Genomic DNA, 14,307 nt, shown 5'->3' with positions numbered 1-14,307 from the left:
GAAAAAAAAGACAAGGAAGGCCACTGTTGGGCTTCTATTCCAGCCTCTTAGGCTAAAGTGGCGAATGCATCAGCGTGCATGTGTACTGTGATTATTAAAAGTGCGACTTTGCATGTGTGTCAGTGGGAATGGTGCTAGTTTCTTTTGCTTGACGCTAGTCAGCGTGTGCGCGCACGAGGTTGCGTGTGCCTGACTTTCAGACAAAAGGGAATATAGATGCCAAAGTAGGCCAGCATCCCCCAGAGTACACATTTCCAACACTCTCAGGGTGAAACATGCACAATGACATTGTGGTGAATATTCCCTCTCAAGCTTCCCCCAGCTGCAAAACAGTTCACTGGCAACATCTGGCCACGTCTGCTCATAGCATCAGGACGAGGCTGAGTATTAAATGATTGCTCTTGATGAACATGTCAAATTATTTACTGGGTGTCAGCCACTAAATCTGCTACGAAATGCACCAGTGCGGCTGGTTTTTTGCCTTACGGAGTCGGTGGTTTACGAGTTCGATGTCACCTATTACTCACCGATGAAGGAGAGGTTGATCACAGAGAGAGCAGGATGATTGATTTAAAGGACTGTGAAGGTGTTTTCGCATGGTTCGGCCCGTTTACGAGAAATCACGCGAGCCCCGCAGCTGACCGTTTTTTCAAATGATCGCAAACAGATTTTAAGACTGATGAATTCGCTTTTCTCCCATCTTATTCACACCATACTGACGTAAAATAAATGCAGCCGAGAGGAAAAAAGAAAAAGAAAGGAAAATGCAGTCGTGTTATGCTTGGGGGGGAAAAATGTGAAGTATACTGGATTTATGGCAGCACTAAAACACGCAAAAGACAGACCTTACTTCCTTTCCATAAACTGAACGTCACAGGGCGTCTACAGCTGACACGTTTCAGCCACATTTCTCGGATGTCTGCCTTATTTCAACCACTTCACCTCCACCCCCGGGGGTGCTTTCTAATGGGCTGCGTCTGTGTAATCCTACAGTTGTTTGTCCAAACGGCAGACGATCGTTATGCATCTTTCTGATGACGACACGTGAGAACGCTCTCATTCCAAAGACGGGAGATTCCTCCAGTAAAGCTGCAGCTTTAAGAGAATTAATTGCAGGTGAAAAGCAGCCGATTTTGATGCAGGCAGAATTTAACACAGATAGCCCAAGAGGTGCTTCTGCGCAGCTTGACTGACATATCTATTTTAAGCAGCACTTTACAGTCAATGCTAATCAAATGAAAGGTCAAAGGGACTAACAACAGTGACCACACAGAGTGTCTGCTCTAAATATGGCTGCTTGTATATGGATATATGAGTGCCTTTGTGCTGCTCGTAACAGTATTAGTTAAGCATTAGTGTGTGTGCTTTGACATTTATTCTGAGGCTTGATCGCACATCAGTTTACTGGGTTTTATTTTACTACTGTCATTTATTTTAACAAAATCTACTTTGATACAATAGAGAATAAGTTGTGTTATAAGGAGGAAATGGCTCCTCTTGTCTATGTATATCATTTTTTTATGCTGTCAAACAGCCCTCGCTAATAAATATTTGAGGCTGTTCTTGAAAACTGCAAGATTCAGACATAAAAGCAGAGACGATAGAGCATTTTCAATGGCAGCTCCTAATCTTTGGAGCAACCCACCTTTTTAAAACACTGTTATAAAAAGCTGCTCGCTTGCCTTTAGTTCTAATTGAGCAAGGCACCCTGGTTTTTATTATCCAAATGCACTCTTATTTTTCAGAAGGTTATATTTTTTAAGTAACGGACATAAAGGCTTAGGGTAAACTTTAAAATTCATAAGGTTTTACATTCAGAAGCACAGCATATGTCCACTTGTCCCATACTCATGTCTGGATGTGTTAGCTACCTGCCCGCATTCAGGGGAAACTCACGAATCCGTTATTTCTATCAGTACGTGTTTTGATCGTTACTCATCTGTGATCAGCTGTGGAGTTAAAGCACTTTTGATATTTTTTATTTTTGAATTCTCAAATTAACCTAAATGACAATGAACCCTCTTTTTTGGAGTGGCCGTTAAAACTTAATGCTTATGATCACGTGAGTGGCCTCGGTCCCAGTGGCCACTCGCATTGTTGCAAAAATGCAAGAGAAAAATGCTCCCTGTCCCACGCCTCCCTCTTTTAACAAGCCCACGTTTCAGTAGCTATCAACTACTATCACCAATTATTTAAACCAAGTGCCACTACACATTTGCGAGGTCCCATTGTGCCGACAAGTTTGTATTTCAACCCGAAAACAGGACCTAGAACGCTAGGCTAACAGTGCTCCACTGGGAAAAGGAAGCCTAGCTCGCCATCATTAGCACTCCTTCCCACCAGACTTTCAATAGTGGCAATCATCAACAGCTCTTACCCACACAGCACCGAGTTCATCCTGCATTCCTCAAAGGAGGGAGTCGAGACAGCTTTATAAATAGTCCTTTCTTTTGCAAAAATGAATTTTCATTTTCAGTTCGACTACCTGGTAATGCCTAAACCTTTACTCAATGGATCTCTCTAAAGACGGATGTAGCCTGCAACGTATTGTTGGCCTCCTGACCTTCTTCTGAGCATTAAGGAAAACCGAAGAAGTGTGCTTTTTACCTGCCCTCCCCCCACACACACAATCCCATCCCATCCACAGATATCACAGCACAAAAACAATTCAATTAGCCTCAAATCTCCCATTAATGGTTCTCGCCATATTAAATTAACATTTTTATGGGCCATTGCCCCACTCCCCGTCACTCCCTACATCTAAACCCAAGCCGCATCCACACCCCGAGCTACCAGACCACCACCACTGACTACTTTTAATCTGAATTTAAATGACTTCATTTACTTTGCCTCTGAAACAATCCACAGAAGGCCAAGGGGAAACGCTGCGATTTCCGTTTACAGAGACGTGGTAAAAGAAAGACCTTGCAAATTAATCTTAAGATCTTAATTCATGAAGTGATAAAAGATCTCCTTTTTTTCTTCTTTTCCTCCCTAATTCTTGCAACTTTCAACAATCCTAAACGTACGCCACAAAGCCAGCGCAGCGTTAGTGATTCTTTGAAAGTAATTTCAGTTCATTTTTCTATTGCCAGAAGAGCAAGAGATGGAGCCAAGAGTAAGAGGGACAGATCGAAAAATAGATCGAAAAATCACAGAAAAAAAAAAAAAAAAAACAGACAGAAAAATCAAAAGAAGAAAAGTGTAGGGAAAAAAGTTTCTGCGAGTTTTGGGAGTAAAAATAACTGCTAATTAGTGAGAGGAGCTGCATAGACGGCGAAAACAAGACAGACATAAAGTCAGAGGCTTTTACTGCAGTTGGCTGACAGAATCTGGCACTTAAGTAGTGAACACATGAAAATCTGATACAGCTTCAAATCATGCCAATCAGGAAACGCAAGAGGCATGTTTTGTGCCTGCATCTGCACATCCACACAGACACAAACACTTGCTTTAATGAGCCAAACTCACCCAGTGCGGCTGGTGCGAAGAGGCTGGCGAGGACTAGCAGGCGTGCGGTCAACATGGCCTCCTCCTCCTCCTCCTCTTACCGCCCGCTGCTGAAGGTCCCAGATAAGTTCAGTACTCAGTGTTTTGCTGGCAAATGCCCCAGCTGGGTGCTTCCTTTATGGCACCGATCCCTCCACTGCGCCACACTTCCCACAGGACCGCAGCAAGCCTTGTTGCTCGGATTCCAGATGCCTTCCAAAGTCTGTCAGAAACAAAACAACAACAAAAAAACAACATGCCTATGAGCTGAACAGAAGACAGGAAGTAAATGAGGTTTGGGATCTCAAAAAACTTCTTGGTGAACAATCGGACTGTTGTCTTTTCCAGTAAGAAGCGCGGCAGATGGATGCCCGTGGCTTTATAAATCCTTATGCACAGCCCTTATGGCACTGTGGGTTTCAAGTCGCCATCGAGTGACACAGTGCAAGTTGCTCAGTCTGCAGTCATATGAACTCATACCAGGCGTGATCAACCAGACGCTAAGAGAGCGCAAACCACAAAAGGTATTTTTGGATATTCTGTTGTTGTTTGCTCGCCGAAGTGTTAACTCCTTACACCTTACCAACAAATCACTCCCACAGAGAGGCGAACACTGAGCGATGAAGCACACCCTGCTGTATTTGGAGAATTGGTTATGCATATGTGCTCCAGACCTCATGTATTCTCTCAAGGATTGATGGCAATTGACATAAGAAACGCACTAGTGTTTTCACTTTCCTGCGGGTAAGAACCATAACTTAGCAGTTTGAGATTTTGCACCGATGGACATTTTTCTGCTGTGCTGCTGCTGGGCTTCTTTCCAAAATTCTAGTCGGCAAAACAGTTCACAAAGCAGAGCTGCCCTCAACCTCCTCTAACACCGTGAGAGGGCCCCCTGAGTGAACTCCTGACGGAGGAAGTCATTGCTAAGCTATTGCTACTTAGCATAAAATGAGCTGCAAACATCAAATATGTTTTGCATGGCGATTCCTGAAAACTGTGCCACTATTCAAAATGAAGATATGTAACATAACAGTGAGATGTGAATGAATAATAGGGTGCACGGTTAAAGAAGGATCAACAATATAATCTGATGCGATTCATAATATGATCCCCATAAAACAAATACCATGATATTAAAGTTAAATCAGCTTTAATGATTATCCCCCCTCATCTACAAAACCCTTCTATTATCCACCATCAGCCATGATCTGCTGCAGAAATGTAATCTCTGTAAAACGACACAAGTCAAAGAGTGCACATAATCCTGGCATCCATTACACAATCGCCACTGCTGCACATTAGGCTGTCAGTACTACATTCAATATTATGGGGGAGCTAATTCCTTTGCGGGAGGGACGAAAATCTGGTTGCGAAAGGTCAAGCGCTGCGTCAAAGGACACGGAACTTGGGAAGTTGACTGACATAAGAATCTCAAGTTACACGAGTAAAACACGTTTATCAGATTTTCCATATCAGCTCCCACGCTGTGCAAGCAGTGGCGACTTAACCCATCTCAGAATCTAGCCCTTAATCCTAATTCAAAAAGCCACGATTAGGCTAATCAGATTTTTTTGAACAGATATTAATGAACTTTACAGAAGCCTATCATTGGTCTCTGCATAGGATGGCCATTTGGGCAATATTAGAGGTTAAAAGTGCTCATTAGCAAAGTCTTGGCAGGCCTCCATGAGTGAACTCAACCGGAGTTTGGAGACCATTTACCGAACCATCCTCTGGTGTACTGTTCGCTCCGTCCCGTGCATGCAGAAATGACTGTGGGACTCTAAAGAAGTTAAAATAGCAGTGTGAAAGAGCGTGCTTGATCAAAGCCACGTCCTTATGAGTAAACAGTGCTTTTATTAAAACACTTTGACAGCTGCCAGAGAGCTAAATTAAATACGACATCAAATCGGATGCTGAGACTGCCTTGACAAAATAAAAAATACATTATTCCAGGAATAATCACTCTGTCCAAGCGGCAAATTGGAGTTTTATAGCAAAGGATAAGGTTTGGGAAAATGCAGACTAAAAATATTAAAATAAAATTTTATATATATATATATATATATATATATATATATATATATATATATATATATATATATATATATATATATATATATATATATATATATATGACAAAGTTCAAAGCTAGGGTTGCTGGCATGTGCTTGTTTCCCCCCTATATCTCAGGAGAGCTTTTTTTCAGTGGGATGGAGACAATTAGAATTTGTGTGTGCTAGTGAGAGCGTACACGGCACATCTCACAGCACAGCCTATTAACCAGCAACTACTTGCACAGGTGTTACTTAAGAAATTATCACATAAAATGAAGAACACTATCACAGTTGTTAATTTTCTCTACCAAAAAAAAAAAAAAAAAAAAAAAAAGAGTAGAAGAAGAAAAAAAAAGTGTGGGCTTAGGTACTGAAACTGGCATCGCGCGCCAAAAGAACACATCATAAAATACATATTTATGAGAAAGGCTTGGACCCTGTTCAACGTTAGAGAAAGCGGGGAGAAAAAAGGCCGAACGCTAGTCCAGCATTGCCAGCTCGTCTTGTATTCCAGAAGGAGCCTTATGATACATTATGGTGCTGACGTTTCAAGGGTACTTGTTCTGAGGGGGATTTAGGATAACTCCCTTAGATAAGCTGGCCAACATTTAGCAGACCTAGCAACAACTGTAGCGTCTGTTCTCAGCCACATCAAGGAGACTTCTTCATTACGGCCCTCGCAACTTTTTTCCTTGTCGGTGTCGTTTTGGTTTTTTCTGTAACTGTGGTGCGTGCCAACGGAGCCAAGATGAAACCTGACAGTTTTAATTAACTGAAGAGTTTACCTGATAAAGCCGGGTGATAGGAAAAGTAAGGAATGTGGTTGTTGGGGCGAGAGGGTGGGCGTTGCGTGACTGCATTAAAAAAGAATGGCAAAGAAAAAAAGTAGGAAGCAATGACGGACATAAATCTGTTAAGACAATATAAGTCAGATCCACAGCTGGTGATGGGATCAAAACACCAAATAAATAAATTTAAAAAGTGTACGTTCATTAATCATGTGTGGAAGCGTTGTTTTAAACGTGCTGAACACTCATCTCCTTTGGTGTGACATTGCAGTGTTAAAAGCTACAGAAGAAGATGTTTGGCTTTGCTGATTTACTACTAAACACCACACGCAATCTTGACATTGATAATGCTCCCGTGCTCCTCCAACCGGGTGAGACTCAAATGTGTTATGCTGCAATTAGTCATGCTGTGTTGACTGCTTTGTCAATGACACTTGATATGAAAAAAAAATCATCTTGGAAAGCCGGATAGGAAAACCTGAATAAATTCCACACACGCATGCTAAAAGGAAATCGTAACACACCGATACCTCGGGATTTGCTGCCGTACCCGTTACCATTACGGTGTAATTCCTCTCCTGCAAAATTGTTGGAGGCCGTTTCATATATTTTACAGAAGCTCTCCTTCTTCCTCTGTTTTTACTCCAATGCTTCGGCGCATTAGAGATAACCAGAAGTCAAATACAGTATGCCAGTTGTTTTACATGCTTTTTCCATGTACTTTACATATTTAAATACACAACTACTAGTTTACATCTGAGTCATTGTCCCCGCACTGTGTTTGCTGCACCACTTCACTCTGCTTTGGGTCAAGAAGACAAATCCACTCTGAAATATATTTCAGAATAAGAAATCAGACGTATACGGTACATTTCACTCATTGAGTGTTTGCATTTTAATTTCGAATACAACGCAGGAATGCTAATGCTTGTTGAGCATTGTTGCTAAAGGTGGAGCACAAGGATAAGAAGTTACTAAAAATGTAAATAGTAATGTTATTTTATTAATTTTATGGAAATATCATTTAAAAAATCAAATTTATTATAACCTGATGTAAATATAAGTTTTTTCCTAAACCAGCGGAATAAAAATCTGATATGAACAATGAGTCAAAATAAAAAAAAATCCTTGAACTGTACCTACATGGAAGCAGAACTTAAAACTATAAACACATAATTAAATGACCCACATGTCTATTCTCAGAGATAAAGAAAGAGAAGTCCTCCTACTACAGTGCCTGATATGTATTGCTATGTGTAATCATTGTTTTCATTACTGCTCAGGCTTAGTTTTGATGTAAGATATGATTTCTTGCCTTTTAAAATGCCACAAAATAAAAAGAGCTCTCCATTATAATCTCTTAAAGTCCAAGATGTCCAGTCCAGAACCCAAAGATCTTTAATATAACGAAAAACTTAAGCAAACACGAACAATTCAAATCATCTGGACCATGTTATGAAAAATGTTCCCCGGGCAAATAACATCTTTTTAGTGACTCCTCACTTTGACTTGTGGCCGGCGTTGACTGTAGATTTTCATTTTAAACCTTATAAATGTTGGATTTCATCACACACAGCGCTCTCGTTTCACCAATACAGACGGTGAGATAGCCATCGGGCTGATTCGCATCACTGCCCCGGTGGGCACTTCTCCGTCACTTCACGACCTGAGGAAACCAAAAATGATTTCTATTAATCCGGAGACCTTCTATTCAGCGTCGCCGTAACAATGCGAAACTTGATCCTCGCTGTTATCTGATGGGGACATACGAAGTGCGATATAACTAGTCACGCATGCTTGAAGCCCTGCCACGTAACGCTATGTAATGAAGTAGGATCAGGTTAAGTAGCATGTCTCCGATTTTCAACTGCTTCATGTCCAGATGCTTATCACACCGGCAGGGAGGGCTTGGTAATTTTTATGAGACAGACAGTGTGTTCATGCAAATGAAGTGTCTCATATAAAATGAATATTAATCAAGCCCACTGTCTGCATACAGTATGATTGATGAGCACTCACTCGGAAATCTTAGGAGATGAGCTGAGATGATTAAAACCGAGATGATGCTTTCCGTCTACGGTTAAAGATTATTTTTTCCACTCGGTTGAGCTTCCAAACCTTGCTGATGGCTTAAAATTGAGCGGTCAATTTTATAATGCTAAACTCAGCTGAAATGTCATAATTGCGCTTTGCTAATGCGAGCTGAAAGGTGTGAAAAACCAAAGGTAAATGGAGAGTGGTCTTTTAAAGGCACTGCGTGCATCCTTGGAGCCTGACAACGTGAGCAGCAAGGCATTCACTCATACAATTGCTTTTCCACAAGGGACCCCAACACAGCTAGCCACTGACAGGCAGATAATAGCGCTAACTTTAGCCTGTACAGTGTCTGAATGCTCCTATATGATAGGCTTGTTGAGTGTGACTGATGGCCTGGGTTAAATAATGGGGCCCTACCTCCGCTCCTCCTCGCACACAAAGGCACTGTAACCCCTCCTGACACATAGGACACTTCCCAACTGGAAGACAATGGCAACACAATCCATTAGAGGAAATTACTTGTGTGCACAATAAAAAAAAAAACCTGGGTGCAAAAACAAATAAAACAAATTGCCATTACAAATATTTAACAGTACACCGGGTTGCTATAGGAATGAGCTGAACTCCCACAAGGGAGAGAAATAAAAACACACATGCAGTGAATAAATGCAGATGGATGCCTCGTTTAAAGGCAGGGCAAATCTGCCTTGAGACAGTTCTCCATTATAATGCAAAGCTCAGGCACTATCCATTTTCCACGTCTTCCTTCTTTCAATCCTCCCTCTCTTCTTCTCTCAGCATATCTTGCCTAATGCAGCACAAATGGATCCCAGACAAAGAAAAAGAAAGAGAGAGAGGAAGAGGTGGGTAATAGGAAGGACAGGAAAGAGAGACGGATGGACTATTGAGAATTGGGGAGGAATGTACAGTAAAAAGGACTAGAGGATAAGAGGATGGGAGGACAGAAAGGGAGAGGTAGAGGGGGGGATAATGAATGATGGATTGAAAAAGGAATAAAACCCATTAAAAGCGAGAGGAAGACGTAAGGTTGGGGGGATCACGTGAACTGATGTTTGAAGGTAATTAATCACTGACTAGATTCAATGTACAGCCTTCACGTCAGCTGTTGTTGCCATACTGGCTCAGGTGGACAGGTTACCATGACAACCTCACCTGTTGGCCATTAATCACCTTGCAGGAGCAATTGGCATGCTGTGCCCACAAACACGGCAAGTCATTATGTGGCCAGGATTGATTTTGGATTCGAGCTAAAACGGGCCTCATATTACGTGGCTACGGGAGACTGAAGCAGACACCACTCAAAGCAAAGATACTCACATTTGTATGAGCACAACGGGGCTTATAGGTATAAAACACAGTGACCTCAACGTTGAATGCCAGGCAACCTCAGGGAAAGTATGGATTTCCTCTAGGCAGCAGCATCGATATATTGCCATTATGTTATGCTGACAGCTGTTTTCAGAGATACGGATGGATAGCATTGGCAGGGTTGGATATAATTCTGAGGTAAAAACCATTTCTTCAGCTTCTGGCTTTTGACATCGGTGGTTATCACGACTGAATACCACAGTACACGTTTGGCAATGTAGCCACAACAGAAGCATTACGATTTCAGGTTTTGAGTGAAATATCTCACCCATACTTCCCCATCACCATCTGTTTCATGGTAGCATGCCAGCATCCTAAACTATAGATGGCTAAAATTGTGTAGGAGGGTTGTTACAATAGTGGAATTTCAACCGGATACAGATACAATTTTTGATACCAATAATTGTAATAGATCACATTAAGAAAAATTTTAAGTAAGAATATTTAAATAAAGTTAATCAACAATACTAGTCCATGCATATGTTCAGCAACTGCCTGTTTATTTACTGTGCTGCTGGTGGCTTGGCACATTATTTATGTCGCTGATAAAACAGTTTATTAAATAGAGTTTGTAACACAAGCTGCAATTGTTTCTGTCTTGTTGCTGCTAGACTTTTCTCAGCTTTAGTCTGGTACATAACAGAAACATAACACTTTTTAGACACAACGAATTATGTTGAATTAACACTGTCCTTTAACTTTGCAGACGGGCAGGGCTGATAACATTGGCTGCCTGCCTACCTCCCACCCACATTAACATTAGCTTTTATTATTAGCCGCTAACTTAATAACTTAATAGATGGCTAATGTGGGGTAATTGGTAATAGTCACATGGCTAACGTTTAGATATTTGTTACTGTTCACACGTTCAGCTGCTAGTGAGGGGAGGAGCTTTGTGCCTGCATGTCTGTTGGTACTGATACTGATTCAAATGAGTATCTAAACTCATTTATTTGTTTTTCTGAATATCTTTTTTTTTTTACTTTTTAAATTACATAGCGCTATTTGCAGGGCATTATGAATGATGGACTTGTAACAGTCAAAACGTCAGATGAAGAACGCAAAAGTAGAAGTAGTATCAACTAATAATCAGCCGGCAGGGGAACACGGGTCACCAACAGCAGTACCAGTGCTAGTTATTCAGGGAGCAATGAAAGAATCTCATAGCACTGATTTGTGTTTAGACTTTGTTAAATTTTCATATATGAGCGTAGAACATCCTTTTTAGCGCCACGGACCGGTTTGCGTCCAACAATATTTTCATGGACCGGCCTTTAAGGTTTCGCGGATAAATACAACAAAATAAAACCAAAAAAACGAAGATTTATTCATAACACACGGGAAAAGACCCAGGGAAACTGAGTTAATGATAAAAACGACTCAAAAATAACGATAAAAGCCCTGAAAACCATAAATTTCACACCCAACCCTCAACTCTCTCGGCCCGGTACCAAATGACTCACGGACCGGTATTGGTCTGTGGTCAGAGGCTTGGCAACTGATTGCCTACGAAGCTAACGTTAGAATCTGCAATCATCTTTTCCAGTAAAGGCACAATTTCTGTGCTTGATTTGAACACAACCCTGTTGAAATTCATGGAGAACACAAGCAAGTGTGTCATTTTCCACTTTGCAATGTTCCAACTCGTGTATCCAAATTGTGGCAAAGTCATGTTAACAGCTTGACATTAGCATTGAGCTCAAACCGTGTGAACGGACATATGGGGAAAGACAGCTAGGCTATCGGCTGTGAAACTCTAGAATCTATATCTGAATTTTCCTCCTAATAAAAGTTTAGTTTGGATTGGCTTTCAAAATATCTACAAGCCACTGCTTTCAGAATGAACAACATATGGTCAGTTGAAAACCACATGAAGCATTGTGAATACGAGCCAGAAAGCTAACAAAGAAATATAATACAAGCTGCACCCTTCAATGCCTGAAACAAAGCCGAACCCAACCATTTTTCTAATTACTGGTGTCATTTTTCAGCACAGTCTGAACTGAGATGAATCCATGTTTGGAGGGCATCTGCTCAGAAAAATCTCAATTTACTTTCTTTGTATTTGACTTTTTCAGATCTCAATTTCCTTCCATTTTGTATTCCCTCTAACTGCATTTGCATAATTTTCCAATTGACACTTCATTCCCTGCCAGATTTGAGAAGGAAGGGGAAATCGCAACTGTACAAACACACACACACGCAACGCACACACACACACACACACGCCCGCAGACACACACAAACAACAACAGCAATTTCAGCTCAGCCTCTGAGTCAGGGGTACAGCAAATTCCAATGTCAATAACACTGATCCCAATGGTGCATGCATTTCAATATCATTATGTGATGCTGAGCCAAGTGCACGAAATATAATGAAATCTTAAAACACGAATTGCATGGCATCCATGGCCAGGCAAATGTGATGCACATTTTCAGCAACTACATAATGTATTATGCTGCATGCACTCAACACAGACTTGATTACAATGTTAATTCTGCCTTCCATCTGGTCCTGCGTGTCTGTGTTAGTGTTGTTGACCGCAAATTGCAATGGTGTGTCTAGGTGGCATAATGATTGTAGCATGAGTGTTACCGATGGCAAGAATATGTTGTAAATGGTCTGGAAATGAGAGGTATGACTGTGTCACAAGCAACCACAGTGGTCACGACCACAGGGAATTCAAATGGCTTCCACCTGGACTCCACTTGCAGCAAAATTAGAGGCAGAGCAAGACAGGCAGAGGAGGTGGAGGAGGGTGAGACGACGGAAGCAGAAAGATCTGGTTGTTTGAACAGAAGGCATGTGTGTTTATATACGCGTACGTGTCCATCAGTGACCACTTGAGCTAGAATTCTTGAACGAAAGCCTGGAGTGATGGTGTAGGTTCACAAAGGGGAAGCAGGGAGGGGAGCCAAGACGGCCCCATGACTCACTGGATCATTTTTGGTTGCCTGGAAGTGTCAAAAAAAGTTTAAAGCGGCGACAGTGGACACAGATAGCAGAGTCGTTAGCTACTAGTCATCATACATGTTTTGCTTCCAAAGCACTAGACTTTCTTGTAATCAGAAAAAGTTCTCAAGGTCTCCCAAAGTTTTTCTTTGGAGATCGGCTGCTTTTTCACTCATTTTCACTTTGGTCCTTGGATTTTTTATTTGTTTTGTTTAAGCCACCTACAACTAATCTACAAATTATTCAAGCCTAAAAAATGCACCTAACTCAAGCGATGAACTTAGCCAAAAAACGCCCCCCCAAAAAACCCAACTTTAAATTGCCTCTATGCACTTTGTTGCTAGCAGCCTGTCATAAAAAGAAAACACATCATTTGTTCCCATTTCTTCAGCTGAATCAATGAAAAATGCCAGATAACACATTTTGACAGGCACGAAATAGTATTTTTTGTACCAACAAGGTGATTCACCAAGAGGTGTTAGCCAAAAACTTGGCATATCTCACCATGGCGTGCAGTGCGTCCTTAACAACATTAAGGAAAGCTGACAAGTGGAGGACAAAAGAAGAACTCGCAGCCTTAGAAAAGAAAAACAACTATCTACAGCAGAGGAACAGTATTTGAAAGTCGTGTCTTTAAGAAATACAAAAAAAGATTGTTTTTGAGCATATCAATGATCCCAAACACATGCAGTAAAAGCATACCTGGATGGGAAAAAAACACAGTGGAACACTATCAGTCATGAATTGGCCTCTCGAGAGCCTGGACCTCAACATTGTTGAAGTAGCGTGGGATCATCTTTACAGGGAACGGAACAAAAGGCAGACAACATCCAAAGAAGAGCTTTGAATGTCTTCAAGGAAGCCTGGACAATTATTCCTGAAGGAAATTGCGAGATAGCTGCCTGAGAGTTGAGGCTGTGCTGAGAAACAAAGGTGGTCGTAGCAAATATTGACTTTAAAGCTTGTTAGAATTGTACAAACTCTGTTTTTGGCTGCTATCCTTTATTTCCATGTATGTTTGCAGATGTTTCAATAAATCACCATCTTCCTAGCAAAAAAATGTGCATTTGATTTCAAGTTATGTGCATGTTTTTTTCTTCAGAAAGCTCCCAATAACATATTTTCTGTCACTCTTGATTAATGTCAGTGAGACGATTTTACATTTCCAAACAGAGAAGGACCACACTCCCTGTAAAGAGTAATGTGACAATCTCATTTGTGAACTCAGAAGGAGAAAATTCACCGCTCACTAGAAGGTCCTTTTATCGAGGCTTAACGGTGACATTTCAGTCAAAGCAAATCTTTTGTTACTGCCCTTTTATTGTGTGAAATGTCCCCGTCCTCGCAACGTTCCTAAATGTGCAAATATCAATATGAAGGCGTGAACAAATAATCGATGCAGCAAATATAGTGTGGTATGTTTTCTTTGCAGGAAGTTGTTGGCTCAGTGGGACCAGAACTGGCACATATCCTTTCATTGATCGTTGTCAGGTTTTTATTTTCTTGTTCCCATTTTCATCCTGACCCATGTTTCTACCCCAAACTTTAATTGTGTTAAACCCGTGCATTCAGCGGCTTATTATTTTTAGTG

The 14,307-nt window shown here is 41.1% G+C and overlaps 1 protein-coding gene across 20 annotated transcripts in view; it reads right to left on the bottom strand.

The window, feature by feature from the left end:
* LOC113018655 (adhesion G protein-coupled receptor L3) overlaps positions 1–14,307 on the bottom strand; it is a 272,591-nt gene that overhangs the window by 194,401 nt on the left and 63,883 nt on the right. For all 20 annotated transcript variants that reach the window (XM_026161922.2, XM_080290287.1, XM_080290288.1 and 17 more), the window contains one exon: positions 3,472–3,712. In XM_026161922.2, coding sequence (XP_026017707.2) covers positions 3,472–3,526 — 55 coding nt within the window. In that variant the 5' untranslated portion in view covers positions 3,527–3,712. The remainder of the gene's footprint in view (positions 1–3,471; positions 3,713–14,307) is intronic.

Source organism: Astatotilapia calliptera, chromosome 3, assembly GCF_964374335.1.
Source record: "Astatotilapia calliptera chromosome 3, fAstCal68.1, whole genome shotgun sequence".
Lineage (NCBI taxonomy): Eukaryota > Metazoa > Chordata > Actinopteri > Cichliformes > Cichlidae > Astatotilapia > Astatotilapia calliptera.
The sequence above is the reverse complement of the archived record's forward strand: the minus strand, read 5'-3'. Positions and strand labels throughout refer to the sequence as shown.